We start from the raw sequence: 21,354 nt of genomic DNA, 5'->3' as shown, positions 1-21,354 counted from the left end.
CCTCTTACCACACTATCAGGATGGACTGCCTGATGGGTTTTCATTTTTCTCCTTTTATTTTCCATTCTATAACCCTGGGCAATTAGTGAAAGTACCAGAACAGGTAAGAGATAAAGTCACACGTTTATTAGATAGATAGATAGATAGATAGATAGATAGATAGATAGATAGATAGATAGATAGATACAAAGGCACTATATAATAGATAGATAGATAGATAGATAGATAGATAGATAGATAGATAGATAGAGTGAAAGGCACTATATAATAGATAGATAGATAGATAGATAGATAGATAGATAGATAGATAGATAGATAGATAGATAGATAGATAGATAGAGTGAAAGGCACTACATAATAGATAGATAGATAGATAGATAGATAGATAGATAGATAGATAGATAGATAGATAGATAGATAGATAGATAGATACAAAGGCACTATATGATAGATTGATAGATTAAGGCATTGTGATTACTTTCCGCCCACAAAAAAACTTACAGCAGCTCCTTTGAAGTCACTGTCAAAATTTTGCCCTTCACGTGTTATTCGCTTGCCCCAATGCTTCTTCCACTTTTCCCATACACATCTTTTGTTACCGTCTCCGGAGCCTCTTATGATTTTTTTCTGGATTTTGTATTTCACCACAAATGAGTTTCATCAATTATGTGAAGGATCAATTATGAGCTTGGTCTTGGAATTGATTTATCATTAACATCTTTAATACTCGGGGATAAGTCATTTCAGTACTTTTCTATTATCGTGATGCTTTTCTATTATCGTGACAGAAACACTGGCCTACCCCAACCACAAATACTAACCTTAAAGTTAGTGGGGCTGGAGCGTAGTTACCTATAGGTCCCTAATGTTAATGTCCCCTTTGGGTTCCTAATCTTAAAATTCCTACTGGCTGCCTAATCATAGGTTTTCCGTCTTCCAATACAATTTGCATCAATATAATAGAAAAGCACCGTCATTTTTACCTGGAACTGAGGATACTGCTTAGATAAGCCCTGAAATGTTTTCCGTGTGACCAGAATAAGTAAACCCTTGAGTCTGGTCAAGTTGTCTAGCTCTGAGTGACACTTCTTAGTGGATGGCAATCGATCATCATTCATAGCTATCCATCGATCCAATGATGATGCTGTCCATCCATTTCCCCATTTCCATCACTCCCCCTCCTCTGTGTACACTGGTGGGAGAGCGGGCTAATTTAGGAAAGGCAGACCCGGGGGGGCACGATGACCAAGGAAATTGCCCTCCAAGCACAGTGGGTTGTTTTCAATGGTGATGTCTGCTATTTTCTTCTCCTCTTGTTTATGGGTCCATTGTTGTTCAAAGTGATGGACTTCATCACTTCAAATATTGTCTGACTCCAAAGCACACGGTCCCCGGTCTCAAGCTGCATTATTCTGTATAAGTTTCACAATCAGCTTTCATTTGCTGTTTCCTGAAGATGTGTGCTTTAGGTTGATTTTATATGTGTCTGTAGCTCTGGGATGGACTTGCACCCAATCCAGGTTTGATCCCTGCCTTGTCCCTAATGCTGCCAGGACAGCCTCTGATTTGAATAAGAGAGCATGAAAATGTTTGGTTCTGCTAATTTAAGGTAATTTCTCAGGCAGTTTATCACACTGTTTTCTTATCTTTTGATGTGCAGGTCTTACCCTCTTGTGGTCACACCTGTGGATGGTGCCGACGTCTTCATTATTTCTGCCTTTTGTGATGACAGAAAATTGTACCAGCTGTCACATGATGTGATCCACATTATTGGAATTGTAAAGCGGGATCAGTTTGAAAATCAGCACACGGCACTTCACTGTCACATTGAGTGTGAAAGTGTTGTTCTTCACCGTCATGTTCATGTTCAGCTCCACGATGATCACCATGACTTTCCATATGGTACAGCAGACTTCCTCTGCCAAAACCCATGTGGCTCCGCTGCTTTCATCCGAGTGGCAGTGAGTACCAGTGATGTAAGCAGCTCATCTGATGTCTATTTGAATGTCCACAATTCAAAGGTCACCCAATCCACCCAACCTCAAAGGAACTTCACTGTGTGTATTTCAGCAATGGCCGAAAATAACGACAACGTGTTGCAGCTTGTCCAGTCCATTGAGATGTACCGCCGCTTGGGGGCTGAGAAGGTCTTCATATACAAAACTAACTGCTCTGCTGAGGTACAAAAGGTGCTGGATTACTACACAGCAGAGGGATTTTTGGTTGTCTTCAACTGGACTGTGGACTCCTATTTAAAATCATCTGAGATACTAAACCACGGACAAGATACGGCCCTCCATGATTGTCTCTACAGAAACATGTACGCCAGCAGGTACCTGGTTATAAATGATATCGGGGAAATAATTCTTCCTTACAGGCATGATAACTGGCAGGATCTGCTCGACTCCCTCCAAAGTCAGAACTCCAGGCACAGAATTTTTATGTTTTCAAGTCGCATCTTTCACCGTAATGACAGCCCGGAGATTTCAGGTGTTTCTGAATGGCAAAATATCCCTGGTGTGAACATTTTTCAGTATGTCTACAGAGAGAAAGAGGTACAAAAGTCTGAGTCTAAGAAGATAATTTTAGACCCACAATCAGTGCCAGGGGTGTTTATTCCACACTTCCTGGAACGTACTGAAGAGGTGAAGGAGGTGGATGAAGATGATGCTGTGTTATTCCTCTGTGAAGATCGTACAGCCAACTCAATGGTGATAAATGACTCAAGAATAGCATATTTTGATTACAAACTGAAAGAAAAGGTGAACACAGTGCTTAATGGTGTCATTTAATGCTGCACTCCGTACATATGGCAATATTGGCCTTTATAAACCTACAATGGAAGGCCTTTACTGGTTGTCCCAAACCAGACGAACAAACATAATTATCAAGTTATTTGCATATAACACCATTATGGTCAAGTGTATCGCGTAAAGTGAAATCAAAATGCAACATGTCACCACTGTGCCATAGTTAGTGAGTATAACAACCTGAATTTAATTATGTGATTAAACTGTACACAAATGTAAATGGTCAAAACAAAATTGGGAGATACCAACAACAGCAACAACAACATGTATTTATTAAGCACATTTCCATTCGACATAAAGTGCTTTACAAGATGGTATGAAGAAAGTAGGATGAAATGAGAAACAAATAAGATTAGGCAATAATATTAAAGAACTAGCGACTGGGAGCCCGATCGAATCGGGCTACAAATTCTACGTTTGTGAAATCCATACTTTCTCTGCAAAGAAGTATTTGTTTTTTTAAGTACTTGAAATGATTTGCACTTAAATAGGTGCTTAAAATTGACCTTTATGGCCAATGAAATGAAGAGCTTCCTGTTTTAACGGGGCTGCGACTCGTGAACTCAGCTCGTCGGCGCACCTCATTTGATTTTTTCCGGCAAAGAAATTTTCAAAACAAACCGTATTTTATGACTCTAATCGGAGTCGGAGTAATAATTATGTTGCTGTGGTCATTTTTGATCTGAGATCGGCTAAAATTTAAACAATGACCGTTGTTAATACCCAGCCGTCATTACTCAGTTTGCCAACAGATGTCAGAAGGGCAGATGCCAAAACCGAACTGCCCAAAGATAGATTTCGACGTACCAAGCAAATGGCGATACGTTGTAAATTACTTACGGTTCCGGAGCTGTCGAAGGGTTTAAGTCAGTCGACGATGTTAGTCCTGGAAAGTACGCCCCACCTAACCAATGTTGCAAAAACCAACTGAATACAATACAAAACAATACAGTTTATTTTTGTATAGCCCAAAATCACACAGGAAGTGCCGCAATGGGCTTTAACAGGCCCCCTGCCTTTTGACAGCCCCCCAACCTTGACTCTCTGAGAAGACAAGGAAAAACTCTCAATAAAAACCTTGTAGGGAAAAATGGAAGAAACCTTGGGAAAGGCAGTTCAAAGAGAGACCCCTTTCCAGGTAGGTTGGGCGTGCAGTGGGTGTCAAAAGTAGGGGGTCAATACAATACAATACACAGAACAGAACAATTCGTTAATACAGCATAATAATAAAAATTTTAGAAGTACAGTTTAACAGTAGATATGATGACATAATTAGGTTTGGATATTTTAAGAGTCCTGGAGACCTCATCCATCTAGCTGCCTCCCCATTTGACCATGCCACGGCTGAAACGTTGCTCCGATGAAAGGACCCCTCTTTCCCATGATTCCTGTGATCCTCCATCAGGGATGACTTTACCATAGGCAGGCAAACAACTTGGCAGGTGGGCCGTGGCACCATTTGCCACATTTGGGTACCGAGAAAAGAAACAGAATAGGTGAGGGTTAGTATTCAAATATAATTATCATGTTACTTATGTTTTAGTGCTCATGACCAACAACAGAGATGCAGTCTGCACAGTTAATCAGCAACTAAATCATCTGAACTGAACAATCAACTGAACTTACTGTTATCTGCTCGAACCAACACCGACTTAGTATACTCGGCCGTCCAGCGGCGTCACTGAAGCATTCGAACATTATTAGCCAATCATGCAATACTGCGTCCGCATTTGCCACATTATGTTCTAACTACAGAGGCAGAGTCCCATTGGATGGTTTTAACTTGTATTGAGTCGAGGTATTGACGCGAACACCATACATACGGATAGTATCAAATTATATAGAAGGATAAGAAAAGCAAATAGGTAAGGACAGGAAAAACAAAAACAAAATCTGCAGGGGTTTCAAGGCCAAAAGACCACCCATTCAGCCCCCTCTGAGCATTCTACCTAACATAAATATTCTTAAATCAGTCCTCCTTGTTTGTAGGCTTCACATGATAGGATTTGATGAAGTTGGTCTTGTGGAGAGCTGACACACCTGTCTTCATTCCATCATTTCCGTGGGCTGCAAGGTGCTTTGATCAGGTGGTGTTGACGCAGATCGCCACCACTGGAGAAGACAGCAGAAAAAAGTGTGGATTAGTACAGATTGCGGATCCCTGAAAAATAATCATTCGATTCCCCTGTAGTTTATTACGAAAGGAACTGAAATATAGCTACGAAAAAGCCATATTAAAACCTGAGCGCATCACACCACTCTTAGCGTCGCTACATTTTTTACCTGTGTCATTTACAATTGACTTTAAAATACTACTAATGGTGCATGAAGCCATTAATAATAATAATAATAATAATAATAATAATAATCTGCCCCTCCTTTATTTTGGAATGCCTGTCCCCCTACACTCCAAGTCGTAACCTTGGATCTTCTAATGAGGATCAGCTTATAATTCCAAGAGCCAAGCGTAAAAGAAGTGGTGAGGCAGCCTTTTGCTGTTATGCACCTAAAATTTGGAATACTTTACCAATAGAAATTCACCAGGTTAATACTGTGGAAGATTTTTTTTAATACTACTAAAAATCATTATTTTAATTTGACTTTTTTGTAGCTGCATTTCAGTTGTATTCTTAATAGATTATAGGTATAGAATTATCATAATCTTCAGGGATCCACAATCTGTACTAATCCCCACTATTGTCTGCTGTCTGTTCCGGTTCTTCTGTGGTGGTGATCTGTGTAACCACCACCTGATCAAAGCACCATGCAGCTCCCTCAAATGATGGAATGAAGGCGGGCACCCCAGCTGTCCACAAGATAATTTCCCAGATCCCAGTTAAATGATGCGGAGATGAGAAGGGGTGGGATGAGGTGGGCTTATTCTATGTACACACTACCACATTTTCGTTTAGAAAAATGGCAATGTTAGTTTCCATTTTTGCCCTTTGTCCACATTACGCTGACATTTTTAACACCTGAAACAGAGACTAAAATGCTCTGCAAAGCCGCAAACTTCTGAAAATACCAGCTTGTCACTGCATTTCAGATGATTGAAAGCGTAGACTTTAATTGCATTCTGATTTTGTTTGTCCTTAATTACATCGCTCTATTCTGATTGGATTACAACATCTCATTCCCTAATTCAGGGGTGCCTAATGTGTCGATCGCGATCAACCGGTAGATTACAAAGGGAGTGCTGGTAGATCGCATTGCATTCAAAAACATTTTTTTTAAACATTACTCTATCATATATCCTCCCTATGGCATTTGCCACTTGATTGACATACAGGGCGGCCAGTCTGGGATCTCTTTTCTTCTAACACACTGGTCATCCCGCACACACAATCAAACGCGCGAGCTACTGCAAAACTCCGGCTATCTAAGTGATCTAGTTAGTCTTCCGATTTATAGCGACTAAAAATTGTTGTTTATGGGCTGGATGTGGAATTGGAAGAGGATTTTTTTTCTCACAATGTCACAATCGAAGTGTGTTTGTCTGGTCTGTCAATCTATCATTGCTATTCCAAAGAAGGAAAATGTGGAGTGGCACTTTCAAACCGTTCATAAAAACTACGAAACTGACTTCCTTCAGAAAAGCGATCTGAGAAAGAGAAAGGAGAGGGAACTAAAATCGCAGTTAATCGGACAGCCGTCATTTTTCAGTTGGCTGAATTCAAAAGCTCCTTGACTGCATTATTCGGCTCTACTTATTTATGTGAGTCATCCTTTTCCCACATGAAGATTATTAAATGCAAATACTGTAGTGACCATACATGTATTAAATTGTTATTGTGCCATAAAGGTTACGACAACATATATTTTATGTGTAAAGTATACTCAGTATATATACAGACACAGACAGGCAGACACGTTCATTTTTCCCACCACACGTTTATTTACAATATGTACAAGTCCATAAGTGCACCACAAAGCCCCAAAGTCCTGGCCACACAATGCCTTACTTCCTTCAGGCCGCCTCCTTGCCTCCTTTCTTCCAGCTCAGTCCTCTCCGCTCCCGACTCTCGCCTCTAATGAAGGGATGTGCCCCAGGTGGGACACACCCCCGTGTGGCGGAAGTGCCGGCTGCATCCCCGGAAGCACTCCGGGTGTCCCTGCTCCTCTTCCCCCCAGCACTTCCAGGTGTGGCGGAAGTGCTGAGGTTCAGGGTTCCAAAGGCATGGGGGCAGCCCCTGGCGGCGACCACTGGACCCTACAGGGTTGAGCTTCAAAGCTCTGTACCCGTGGCCCCTAAAGGAACCAGGGCGGTCACCCCCAGATGGTCTGGGGAAGGTGCAAGCCCTCCTCCGGCCACCTCTGACAATATGTAGCATTTTTAATGCAGGTAGATCATTTCGACCTGGTAATTTTAAAAGTAGCTCGCAAGCCAGAAAAGTATGGGCATCCCTGCCCTAATTGGTTGCCCTTCACAGAAGAAAAGCATATTCCAGCATAGTGGGAATAGAGAAGTTATAGGGGTACTTGAAAGTTAGTGAACCCCTCAGGATTTTCTATATTTCTGTATATATATATATATATGATTTAAAATATCAGCAGATTTTCACACAAGTCCTAAAAGTAGATATGGAGAACCCAGTTAAGCAAAAGAGACAAAGATATCACACTTGGTCATGTATTTATTGAGGAAAATGATCCAATGTCACAAATCAGCGAGTGGCCAAAGTATGTGAACCTTTGCTTTTACGGTTTGGTGTGACCCCCTTTTGCAGCAATAACTGCAACTTAACATTCCCGGTAGATCTTGATCAGTCCCACGCATCGGCTTGTAGGAGTTTTAGCCCCCAGTCCACCATACGGAATTGCCTCAACTCAGGGATGTTGCTGGGTTTTCTGAAATGAACTGCACACTTCAGGTTCTTCCACTACATTTCTATTGGCTTAAGGTCAGGACTGTGACTTGGCCATTCTAAACCCTTTATATTATTCTTCTTCAACACATGCTTTGGTAGAATGACCTGTGTGTTTCAGTGAGAATTTGCTTTGTAAATGACTGGCTGCATGGAGCGTCAACTTGCTGTATGTGTTATTTAAACTGTTATACTAAGAAATGACTAATGGTGCTGCAAAACTGAATTACCTTGCACTACTGCTCTGTGGTACTGCATCTAATGAAAAGTTCAAAGACAAGCAAAGAAGACAGGGAGAAGGTGGGACATCCCTGAGCGCGCACACACACACACACACACAAATGGAATTAATAAGCTACTTTGCTGTATCTGTGAAAATGTTTTACAATCCTTTTGTAATGTGTGTGTTTATGTCCTTGTGTACTGTTACATATGTATTGTACATATTAAATTCCTTATTTTAGTAATGTATGATCCTTTTTGTATTTCATGAAGTACTATTTTTGATTTTTGGAATCAATAAATTTTAAATAATTATTAAACAAAGATTCTCTGTATGTCTGGAGAGGATGATGATGTTTAGGGATCACCTTTTTGATAATAATGGTTCTACTGTCCAGAAGGTCCACGTGTCCTTCATGGACTCACACTTGCTCAATGTACAGATGGATCCTTCGCAGCGTGCCATTTGAAAAACTCAGCCGGGCCCATCCAAGGCTCCAATTAACAGAAGGTTCCCCTGATTTCTTGTGACTTCATAAAGCAATGGCAGGAAGGTTCTGTTGTAGCTTTAAAGTAATGAGCACTTCTTTCCTGTGCAACCAAAAGACTATAAAAGTTAACTCATTCATTTATTTTCCACCACTTATTCAAAGTCGGGTCGCATGTGAGGCCCAAATGTCCTTTTCCCCAGCCACACTTGCCAACTCAAACTGTGGGATCCCAAGGTGTTACAGGTCATCTGGGATAAATAATCCTCCCAGCGAGCCCGGAGTCTTCTCCGGGGTCTCCTCCCAGCTAGTCATACCCATAAAAACTCCACAGTGAGGCGTCCAAGAGGCATCCATGTCAGACGCCTGAACCACCTCAATTGGCTTCTTTCGATGAGGAGGGTCGGTGGCTCTACAATGTAAAAAATGCTCGACTCCCCTAACTTAAAATTATCAAGCAACTAATTTCATCACTCTTTTTAAGTTTTTAGCAATTTGTTCTCTTTAAATAAAAAAAATAATTGACCCAACTTGTGTTAGGGCTTAAAAAACCCTTGTTAAAAAAACAAGTTGGACAACCCAACTTAAAATGAGTGATGTAATTTGTTACTTTATTTTTTTAAATTGATATGTGATACAAAAATATACTGCTCAAAAGAATTAAAGGAACACTTTTTAATCAGAGTATAGCATTAAGTCAATGAAACTTCTGGGATATTAATCTGGTCAGTTACGTAGCAGAGGGGGTTGTTAATCAGTTTCAGCTGCTGTGGTGTTAATGAAATTAACAACAGATGCACTAGAGGGGCAACAATGAGATGACCCCCAAAACAGGAATGGTTTAACAGGTGGAGGCCACTGACATTTTTCCCTCCTCATCTTTTCTGACTGTTTCTTCACTAGTTTCACATTTGGCTACAGTCAGTGTCACTACTGGTAGCATGAGGCGATACCTGGACCCTACAGAGGTTGCACAGGTAGTCCAACTTCTCCAGGATGGCACATCAATACGTGTCATTGCCAGAAGGTTTGCTGTGTCTCCCTGCACAGTCTCAAGGGCATGGAGGAGATTCTAGGAGACAAGCAGTTACTCTAGGAGAGCTGGAGAAGGCCATAGAAGGTCCATATCCCATCAGCAGGACCAGTATCTGCTCCTTTGGGCAAGGAGGAACAGGATGAGCACTGCCAGAGCCCTACAAAATGACCTCCAGCAGGCCACTGGTGTGAATGTCTCTGACCAAACAACCAGAAAGACTTCATGAGGGTGACCCAAGGGCCCCATGTCCTCTAATGGGCCCTGAGCTCACTGCCCAGCAGCATGCAGCTCGATTGGCATTCGCCATAGAATACCAGAATTGGCAGATGCACCACTGGTGCCCTGTGCTTTTTACAGATGAGAGCAGGTTCACCCTGAGCACGTGACAGAAGTGAAAAGGTCTGGAGAAGCCATGGAGAACATTATGCTGCCTGTAACATCATTCAGCATGAGCAGTTTGGTGGTGGGTTAATGATTGTCTGGGGAGGCATATCCATGGAGGGTCACACAGACCGCTACAGGCTTGACAAAGGCACCTTGGCTGCCATTAGGTATCAGGATGAAATCCTTGGACCCATTGTCAGACCCTATGCTGGTACAGTGGCTCCTGGTGCACGACAATTCCTGGCCTCATGTGGTGAGAGTATGCAGGCAGTTCCTGGAGGATGAAGGAATTGATACCATTGACTGGCCACCACACTTTCCTGACCTAAATCCAATAGAACACCTCTGGGACATTATGTTTTGGTCCATCCAATGCCACCAGGTTACACCTCAGACTGTCCAGGAGCTCAGTGATGCCCTGGTCCAGATCTGGGAGGAGATCCCCCACAACACCATCTGTCATCTCATTAGAAGCATGCACCGATGTTGTCAGGCATGTATACAAGAACACAGGGGCCATACAAAGTGCTGCGGACAATTTGGAGTTGCTGCAATTCAATTTTGGCAAAATGGAGTAGCCTGCCACGTAATTTTTTCACTCTGATTTTTGGGGCGTCTTTGAATTCAGGGCTCTGTAGGTTGATCATTTTCATTTCCATCAAACGATGTGGCATCCTTTCGTTCCTAACACATTACCCAGTCTATATCAGTATAAATATCCAGGAGGATTTCTTTTTCCCATTGAGATCTGATGTGTTTTCAAAGTGTTCCTTTAATTTTTTTGAGCAGTTTATATTACTTGCATGGATTAACTAAAAAAAGCTCGTTAAATAAATGAAAAACTGCATTTATTTAGCAAAACTGTTTATTATTGTCTCTCAACAGACACCGATGAAAAACATCTCTGTTAAAATTTGTGAAAAACATTAGTGTTAAGTAAACCACTGGTATTGAACAATGTTCAACAAGAGCAAATTAAATCATCTGTTTAACAGAGGCACCTAATAAGCATTTTTCGTTTCATGTTAAAACAATTTAAACACAATAAAACAAAACATTTTCCATATAACAGACACTAAGACAATATTTTTGTACCTGAGAAGAGATGTTTTACGCCATTCTTTCAAGACCTAAACCAATAAAATGTCAAAGATTTTAAACATCTCAAATTAAATAAAGATATCCAAAAACATTAAATATTTACAAATTGCAAAAAAGACAAAACTAATAAAGGTTTGCACATCATTTACCCTCAATCAACAGATTCTACTTATATATAATTACTAATCCTGCAAAATGAATATCAACATAATTGATACACCAGGTTCAAGCTTTAGAACTTGCAACAACTTATTTTTTAAGGACAGGGTGCGTGCTGAACATTGCTCTCCAAGATTAGGTCTCCAGGTCTACAGGGGTTGAATTATGAGGAAAGGTTAAAAGAGCTGAGCCTTTACAGTTTAACAAAAGAAGATTAAGAGGTGACATGATTGAAGTGTTTAAAATTATGAAGTGAATTAGTGCAGTGGATTGAGACTTGTATTTTAAAATGAGTTCATCAAGAACACGGGGACACAGTTGGAAACTTGTTAAGGGTAAATTTCACACAAACATTAGGAAGTTTTTTTTTACACAAAGAACGATAGACACTTGGAATAAGCGACCAAGTAGTGTGGTAGACAGTAAGACGTTAAAAGGCAGAAGTCTACGTGACCATCATCATCATCAAGCCCTTCCGTGAGAACCCTAAATCCAAAGAGGACTGTTTCATTTATGTTAGGTAGAATGTCCAGAGTTGACTGGGTGGTCTCATGGTCTGGAATCCCTACAGATTTTATTTTTTTCTCCAGCCGTCTGGAGTTTTTGTTTTTCTGTCCCCCCTGGCCATTGAACCTTACTCTTATTCGATGTTAATGTTGATTTATTTTGTTTTATAATTGTGTCTTTCGTTTTTCTATTCTTTAATATGTAAAGCACTTTGAGCTACTGTTTGTATGAAAATGTGCTATAGAAATAAATGTTGTTGTTGTTGTTGTTGTTAGGGATTTTCAAAACTCGACTTGATGTTTTCTTGGAGGAAACAAGTGGATAGGACTGGCGAGCTTTGTTGGGCTGAATGGCCTGTTCTCGTCTAGAGTGTTCTAATGTTCTAATGTTCTAATTAAGAAAGACCTTCTGAATGGTCTCAGATGTGTACTTCCATTCTTTGGGATACTCCATATTTAAGGCATAAATCAGCCCAAATAGTACACAAAAAGCAGTGGGATAATCTGGCAGTCCTTCAACCACAACAGTGTCCTCAATCACAACTGCCATGCTGTCTAGTGTCCCGGAATCTTTTTCATATCTGACCGTTTCAATCATCATGATTTTCACACCTTGAGTGTCCAATTCCTTTGACTTAGTTACCTTAAAAACATATAAAAACAAATGTTGTAATATATCACTGTGAAAAACAGTTGTTAGTTTTATGATGATTGGGGGGGTGGGGGAACTTACCAAACAAGTCTTCAATAGTGGCGTGTGCTCTCTCAGGTAACGTGGAAGGCCTTTCAATGCAACTGATCTACGGTGTTCAGTTATGTCTGTAGTCTGGAAAGATGAAAGATTCATGGTATTATAAAACAATAAAAAGGAGAGACAAGCTTTCTTATATTGATATCACAACATATATTTACATTTCAATACAATGTTAATGAATACATTTCTTAATTGCATAAATACACTTCAGTAGCCGCTCATGCTGGTCAACATCACTGTTAATCGGAGCCTTATTCTGGGAGCACAGAGGACTCAACAAGAGGCACAATGGGGTGCCAGTTTACCAGAGGGTACACACAGACAAACCCCCACAATTCTCATACACTCACACCTGGACAATTTAGTCAGACCTAAGCGGTCTTTCATTGGTTTGTGGGAGGAAACTCACTTCCCATTTAATTTAATGTTTTTGTAGCTGTGTTTTCCCAAAATTACCAAAGTTCTGCAACTTCAACTCAAAAAAAAAAATGGGATTCAACAAAAGCCTGACGCGCAGAAATGATTCCACAGACAAAATATCTTGGATTTTGAAAGTTTAGTTAAGATTTGAAGTAAAAACAGTTCACACAAAAAAGGGAGAAAATAATGTTAAGAAAAGTTCAGTTCTAAACTACAGTAATCTTGTTACATCTCAAATCGTTACTTCTTACTTAACATTTCTGAACCATTTCAAAACGGTCAGAAAACTGTATGCTTATCCCATTTCTAAGCTTAAATGGGTCTTTCAAGTCCTTTTTTACTGGGACTTGTTCCAAACAAACTGAGCTTCTTATCACACTGTTATTCAGTTATAGTAAGAAGGTTCTATCTCTTGTTAACTTATAGGGGGAAAAGACTATACCATAAGCTATGACTATGAAAGACATTAATATTCTCATCAAAATGAGTTTAACTCAAAAACTTTAACTTTCTAAGATTGGCTCTTACAGTTTTCCATTTTTCAAATCACCATTAGAAGTATACTGGGTCATCTTTCTGCTTCTAAATTATTGGAAGTTAAAACATCACTTCTTAAAGATGTAGAATTAGATGTTGAAGTTCTACACTGTTCAAAAAAATTCACATATGAAACCTAGTCTACCCATGGATGAAAACATAAATGGAAAGTAAGGATCACATAACAGGGTGGGAACACGTGAACACACTGAATATGTATTTTACATGAATAAAATACAACTATAATTTTTATGAACAAAATTTACTTTGGCTTAAATTGTCTGAGTGTGAGTGTGTCCGTGCTTGTGTGTGTTTATAATACAGTATCTGAACTGGTGCTTCATCCAGAGTGTCCATTTGAAAACATTTCTACTGAACACATGGCATCAACATGGTGTACAATGTCTACTGTAAGGTACAGTATGTAATGTAACAAGAATTATTGACAACTAAATTGACAGACACAATAGACATGAATGAATGCAAGGCAGCCTCAAACACATTTGTCAATAACCAGGATGACAAAAAAAAACAAAACACCCTACAATAATAAGTAGAAATCTTGAGAGGAAACAAAGTTTACAATCCACATGAACCCTGAAAGCTTAGTTAAAATATAATTAAACATAATTACAGAAAAAAAAACCATTGAACTATTTCTTTAAATGACTGGCACTAACTAACCAGAACTTGATTATCACCTGCTGATCAAGTCTTTCCAAAAGGGTCCCGATTTCATCACCTCCTTTTGTTCTGAACAAGCGAATAAACCCATTTGCATACGTTTCCAAAGCAAACAGGAAGGTTTTATACAGGTCGATTCCCGTTATTCGTTTGAATTCTCCATACACCTGAAAGATGCATCCAGAAATGACCAATATTTATAAAATCCCATATTAAAAAATGAAGTCAAATTCACATATGACATTACCTGATGCTGTAAGAAGAGGCCTGGCCATTTCTCTTTTACAAGTGACACTAAAGGTCGTTCTTGAACAATTTCTTGTCGTCTCATGGAGAATGTAATGTCCATTTTTTCATTTAGAAGGGTCATGTTGAAATTTTTCTTCTTAAGTTCATCTACCTCTCCTTTTACATTCCAGTACTTCTTCATTGATACCTGGTGGATGGATAGGCAGGAAGTTTATCTCCGCATGCTTTGGTTTTTTTTAACACCTTTCTTTTTCTTTTGGTTTACCGTGACTTCAAAGCAATTTTTGACGATAGTTGCCCATCTTGTGCTTTAGGCTCATTTTCCATGCCTGCCACCCCTTCTCAGGTCCAGGCTCAGACAAACAAGGGTGCTTAGAAACAAGTTCCCTTGCAACACTTTCAAACTCTTTGTCAGTGGGGTAAGCTTTGAAAGAATACATTAGCTCGGCTAATTTGTCTAATATTTCCATTTTCATACCACGGGGCACATTCAAAGTTGTTTGTTCTTTCTCATATTGTTCATTGCCTTTTCTGAGGTGGATCTCTACGTCAAATGAAAAACTTGGTATGAGAAATTTTGATGGCCACTGACTTACACAGTGACAAGATCTGGATGAGCTTGGGCTGGACTCTACTGATACCAGACTTGCTGTATCTAAAGTGTCAAAAGAAACATCTGATGAGTCTTTGTCAGGTTGTTCTATTGGGCTCATCATTAGTACCCAAAAAATTCTTATAGTGGCTTTTTCGGGTAGAAGTTCCTCCACATTATGTAGATTGCAAAGCCGATAATCAAAGTCAGGATCTTCATATTGCATTGAAAATCCTTTCTCAATCTGTAGCTTTTTCGAAAGCATTTCTTTGCGGTCTTCAAGTGAAGAAGGGTTGGGAATGGATACTTTTTGTATAGATAGATAGATAGATAGATAGATAGATAGATAGATAGATAGATAGATAGATAGATAGATAGATAGATAGATAGATAGATAAACATGAAAGGCACTATATAAAATAGATAGATAGATAGATAGATAGATAGATAGATAGATAGATAGATAGATAGATAGATAGATAGATAGATAGATAGATAGATAGATAGATAGATAGATAGATACTTTATTGTCAGGTCCAAGAATAACTCAAAGTAGCATAGTGACAGATGTTACTAAAAAAGATAAAAAAGATGTTCAATATAAATACAATAAGTGGCTAACAAATGATAAATCTCTTGAGAGAAATTAAAAGCTTTCCTCTTATTTTGTATGGTGTAAGAGGATAAAAGTCATTCAGCTGTTCTGGACGAACAAGAATTACATCCCCATAGTTACACTTCACAATTTTATATGACTGAAGATGTTCAATGTACCATGAGCTCTGTTTTTCAACAACAAATGAAACTTCACCATTTATTATTAAAATATTCTGAATGAAGGCAAAGTCAGGTAGACCAGAACAAGAACCCACAGATATTACCATACCGTTTGAGTAAGTAGTTCCACGCAAACATACAGTACGTGTGACAGACACCATGTTTTGGCCTGGATACCCTTTACTGATAATATCCTTAAGCTTTGGTTCAAGGAACTGGGTTTGGACCACCTTTACTTTTCCAGGTTGCAATAAAGGCTTATAAAAACTGGGCGAGTCCAAAACATATGCCAACAATAACTGATGTTGTCTTGCCAAAGTAACTACAATGTTTTTAAAACTGCGTGAATCATTAACTACCCTCTTGAAAAAACTACGCTTAGATTCAAACCTCATGCTCCACAGATCAACTAAGGGGCCAAAACATCTTCTCATATTTGGATAATGCTCTATGAAATGGTGTTTGGGTTTTAGTTTTTCATTTGGAAACACTTCTTGAAACAGCTGTCTGTGTCCTGAGAGTTTTGACTCCAAATAGCACAATGTTTCCTCGGAAACTTTTTTGGAAAATGCAAGTTCCACAATATCCTTCAGGTCCATTAAAATTTCCCAAGTTTTCTCTTTTTCTGGCACTAAACTACCAATCATCAAAGATAAGAGTCTTAACAGTGTCCAATTCTCATGCCCAGTACCACCAGTTGTTTTTTTTTTTTTTTGGAATGGAAGGCTTGTGAAATTTGTTTGTGGCCGATTTAACTTTATCAGAGTGGTCATATGGAAAATTCTGGATAATAGTGTTAAGGCAGTCAAGTGTGAAATAATTATCTTTAATCAACTTGTGCAAACAAGCACTTAATTCAAATGGCACAACACCCTCAAGAAAATCACGAAGAAGGTCAGGTGGAAACCCAGTTACAGAGTGGAAAAAAGTCAAATGCTTACTCAACACCCATTCAGCTTTCACACCACTGGCAGACTCAAGACTGGGGTCTGTTTTAAGCTGAGTGATTAAATCATTGTGCCCCTGTTGTGCTCTTATTTGAAATAATCCTTGTCGTACATCTATGCTCTGAATGGCACTCAGCGATGCTCAACAGAAACGACAGAATTTGCCTACCTTGACACTCTACTGCAAGACTATGTGCAGCAAGATTATCGGCAGAAACAGCAAACACAGTCCCTCTGATGTTTCCAGAAAGTTTACTGATGTACAAACCTTCTTGTTCAAGCATCTTTAAATCTTTGACTAATGGATCAAAAAAAGCTTCATAACCAAACTCTTTTACATCCACACTTTTGCTTATAAGTGCTAACTGCATTGCATTGAGATTGCTTCGAAATTCTGATGGCCAGTTAAGAAGAACCCAGTATACTGCAGTTAACTTGTGTTTCTTGCGTGAAGCGCCAAGTGGATTGGCAACTTCAAAATCATCAATGTACAAACAAATAGCAATTCTGAACTCTCTGGAACCAAGAAGCTTATTTTCTTTATAAAACTACTGTCAGGGATGCCAGGGGCCATGACCCGGCCGGGACGCCAGGATCTGGATCACGTGGGGTTCGCCTTCCGGGTTGCTTTGGGGGCCACGGGTCAAGAGCATGGAAGCCTTTCCCTGTAGGGGCCCGTGGCCCGAGGCGCCCCGATGTCTTAGAGACCTGTTGTCCCAGCACTTCCGCCACACCAGGAAGTGCTGGGGGGAAGACCTTGGGTGTTACCCGGAGGGCTGTCAGGAGGACAGCCGGCACTTCCGCCACGCTGGGGCGTGGCCAACGGAGGCATGCCGGGAACACCTGCTGCTCCTCCGGGCACTGTATAAAAGGGGCCGTCCTTCATACATTCGAGGCTGGAGTCGGGTGGAAGTAGGACAAGGCAGGAGCAGAGAGGATGAAGGCGGCCCGAAGCAAGGCATCGTGAGGCCATGACTTTGGGAAGGGGTTTGTGCACTTGTGTGGGTCTTTGTGACCAAACAATTGTCCATCCATCCATCCATTTTCTAACCCGCTGAATCCAAACACAGGGTCACGGGGGTCTGCTGGAGCCAATCCCAGCCAACACAGGGCACAAGGCAGGAACCAATCCTGGGCAGGGTGCCAACCCACCGCAGGACCCAAACAATTGTATATAGTGTAAAAAAACGTGTGGTGGTTGTGCAAAACAAGATGTCTGCCTGTCTGTGCCCGGGTGCCGTTGACACTTCCCATCAAAATATGACATATACTATCCTGGTATCTCCACTGGAGTATTCAATGTGTTCTCCAAAACATCAACTCGACCCAGCAAAGTTGTTAAGACTTTCAGTATGGGAACATAAACAAATGACTTGTTTTTTATTCGGCTGAACACAAACTCAACTGGTTCAACTACAGCAAAGTTTTTCTTAAAATAAGCCTTTCTTTTTGTGACCAGTAGCAAGTGTTCCTCCTTCACAAGCTTTTAAAAATGGGTTGCTTTTGTGAATGGTGTCTGAAATATTTGCAAGACCAGAGTTACCAAGAGTGCAGCCATTTTTCTTCAAAGTGTCCACAATAATATTTAAGGTTTGGGATTCTGAAAGTTCTGAGATCTCTTTTAAATTTTCAATAATCTGTTGCACTGCATTTTGTGAAATTGCAGCACAGTTTGCATGCACAAAAAGAAAGCAGCAAGGTTATGTTCAATTGCTAAATCTAAATTTTCTCCTTTTCGGCAACAATACTTGTTAAAATGTTACTGCTACACGCCTCTGTGGTATCTTCACCATCATCAGAGTCCTCTAAAGTACAGCAAGCTTCACCTAATTCATCCTCTACAAGCACCGCAGACGTTCTAAAATCCTTCAACGAGTGATTTTTGTGTTTTCTATTAATGTGCACTCGGAATGTGGAAAGAGTGTTGGTTTTAATTAGAATATGGACATTTCACAGTTTCATAGTTTTTCAAGTGTCTGCTCAAATGAATAATGTAAGTCCTTTCTTTGCAAATGTCTCTGAAATGACAGTCTTCACAGTTAAATGTCGCACACTCCGATTTATCACTTTTATAATGCACGGTGCGTTTTTAAACCTCCTATTGTATTAAATAAAGCTAAACAGTCCAAGTACAAACACTGCACTCTTCTGTTGGTTAATAAATGCCAGTGTTTTAATCGATAGTGCTTAATCAGAATGTGGTGTTTTTCATGTGAACATTTGCAATAACGACAAGGTATTGATGGCGTGGACATTCTTTTGTTATTTAAACTCGACTCCCTTAAACGTTAAAATTGGCACATTTCTGATATAACAAGACTATATGAACTAGGACAATTCTGAATTTTTGGCAGAAAAATAAACAAGTGCAACTTAAGTGAAACGAAGTAAACTGCTTAGCTATGCAAACAATTCACGGCTCACGCTTTTAGACTTCCTCCTTTACGGCCGGTTAATTATTCGCGAATTATTATGAAGCTGGCCGCTTTCCTTAACTCACACTGTCAATGTCAGAGAATATCACGTACCTCAGAACTAAACAAAACCTTCACAAAATACCGCATGCAATGAAAATGGAGTCACTTTCCTGAATCTGCCGGAAGTGTAAGTCAAACAAAGATTTAGACATGTGTGAATTAAACAAAACGTTTTTTACCTTGTCGTAACTTAAAGTTTTACGTTCACTTTAAATGCAATACTTGAAATGTGAAAAACTTGATTTAATATTTTTCTCAACTTCGTTTCCTACAAAAAGTTGAAGCAACTTATTTTTATAGCATTCCAGAACGATTTTTAGATTTCTTTTTTTTACAGTGTATAGCTGAGATTGGCTCCAGCAGACCCCAGTGACCCTGTAGTTCGGATATGGCGGGTTTTGGATAATGGATGGATGGATGGATCGATGGATAAATAATTCATTCTTTGTTTTTGGGACAAGGCATTTTTAACATTATTATAAATTGCAAATATTTCATCGAAGTTAGCCGAACACATGCAAATCTTATAGAAGTAAAAATGATAGGATCCCGCGACACCGCACGAATATCATAGCTTTGTTAGTTGTATCAGGGGTTATTCTCATCTATCTTCTATTATGCAGGGGGCGCTGAATTATTGCAGGTAATGTGGGGGGCGCGAAATACGAACGTTTGACAACCGCTGACTTAATAGTACATTTACTGACTTGTGACGGTAGTTAGTGAGCATAGTCTGATAAAACATTAAAAGAGAATGCAAAGAAAATGGAAAACGGAGTAACGTTAACGTTGGTCTGTGTGGTGAAATGTTTTAAATGAATATCTGAATATTTCTCGTGTGTGTGTGTTTTTAACTCAAACCCACAACCTGTTGCTTCTTTGAAAGTCCTCCCATTTCCCTTCATTTTTCAGTGAACAAACTTTCAGAAAATAATCTGCGGACTTGCTTTGAACGTCGGCAGCACAGTATGCAGTTGTCTCTCAACTCAGAAGGGAACTGTTTTGAAGGCGATCGCAGTTGATTCCTTAATTTGTTCAATAAAAAGACTTACAGGCACAGTCTCATTTTTGTTTTTGTGTGTCAGACCTCCTGCCTATATCCATCTTGTATTCGTTATAAATAAAATAAACGGTGTTATTTTGTTTATTACAGAAAGCATTTTGGGCGATTAGTTGAAAAACAGTCCATCGCTGTTTTTATTTGAACTCCTGGGCTAATTAACTGAACTGATATTTCCCAAGTTCTGTGTTTAGGGAACAATATAGAAATTAGAAAACTAAGTTTGCTTAAAAAAAAAAAAAAAAAGTAAAATGTACCAAACAGTTAAATAGGAATAACGTATTTTTTTTTCTTTTTAACAATATTTTCATCTTGATTTTCATCCTACTTTTCAAGGTGTTCAAATTGTTTAATTAATCCATTATTTACTTATTAGTAGGTCTGACTCTAAAGTAGTTGCACCCTTTGATTATTCCCTGTTGTTTTCCTGCGTGTCTGATCTGCTCGTTTTAAATTGTCATTAATAAGATACAACAAAGGGGAAAATCTGCACAGAGAAAAGGCAAAGTAATGAAATCAACAAATGAGAGTTAAGCATTTAAATCGATAGCAAAAGCAGAATATTTCTAAATGTCTTATAAATGTAAAAATTCTGCTGCTGTGCTTTACTGAATGTCGAATAAAAAAAAAACAGCTAATTCAGCGTTTCTCAACCTTTAAGTATCTGCGACCCGAATTTTCATAACAGTTTTAATCGCGCCCCCCTAACATTTTTTTAGAAAGATCCCAGCAATACCAATTTGTTCTTTTTAAATTAATGATATATCATAGATGCAAATTTTATTAACTTTTATCGACATTTATCTAACTTTATATTTATTTTTCTAGTATCAGAATGTAGTTTAAGTTAATTTGCTTTGGTTTCAGTAGATGTACTATTCATATTTTCGATTCTTGTTTTCTTTTTTCACGTCTTCGCGCCCCTCTTATTGTTACTTCGTGCCCCTCTAAGGGGGGCCGCCCCACAGTTTGAGAACCGCTGAGCAGGTGTTGTCATTGATTAGGAATGTGGTTGGAACAAAAACTTGCAGCCAGAGGGGTTCCCCAGGACCAAGTTTGGGAGCCACATTAGAGAAAGTGTTTAAGGTAGACTTTTAGCGATCAAAGGATCTTGTTCATAAATTATACAAATCTCTTCGCCTTTCTGGCAACCGGTTGGAAAGTGAAGAAGAGAACACCACTCCCCGGCCAGGGGCCCTCGGGCAACGAAGCTACAATAGCTGTGTTTCTTGTTGGTGGGTATTGAGGATATGCGGTGCGCTGTTGGTCAAGTGCGAACATACAGG

The 21,354-nt window shown here is 39.5% G+C and overlaps 1 protein-coding gene and 1 long non-coding RNA gene across 2 annotated transcripts in view; one reads left to right on the top strand and one right to left on the bottom strand.

The window, feature by feature from the left end:
• Positions 1-3,180, top strand: part of LOC120536098 — a 63,137-nt gene extending 59,957 nt beyond the window's left edge. Inside the window, exon 4 of the mRNA XM_039764471.1 lies at positions 1,661-3,180. Coding sequence (XP_039620405.1) covers positions 1,661-2,792 — 1,132 coding nt within the window. The 3' untranslated portion in view covers positions 2,793-3,180. The remainder of the gene's footprint in view (positions 1-1,660) is intronic.
• A 9,146-nt stretch (positions 3,181-12,326) lies between these two features.
• On the bottom strand, positions 12,327-14,268 carry LOC120536099. Its single transcript, XR_005635012.1, has 3 exons — positions 14,214-14,268; positions 13,984-14,133; positions 12,327-12,397 (listed from the first exon to the last, which is right to left on the bottom strand). It is a non-coding gene; the product is annotated as an uncharacterized LOC120536099 (long non-coding RNA).
• Positions 14,269-21,354: the final 7,086 nt, after the last annotated feature.

Source organism: Polypterus senegalus, chromosome 9 (assembly GCF_016835505.1).
Source record: "Polypterus senegalus isolate Bchr_013 chromosome 9, ASM1683550v1, whole genome shotgun sequence".
Lineage (NCBI taxonomy): Eukaryota > Metazoa > Chordata > Cladistia > Polypteriformes > Polypteridae > Polypterus > Polypterus senegalus.
Note: the sequence above shows the minus strand (reverse complement) of the source record. Positions and strands in the feature narration are given on the sequence as shown.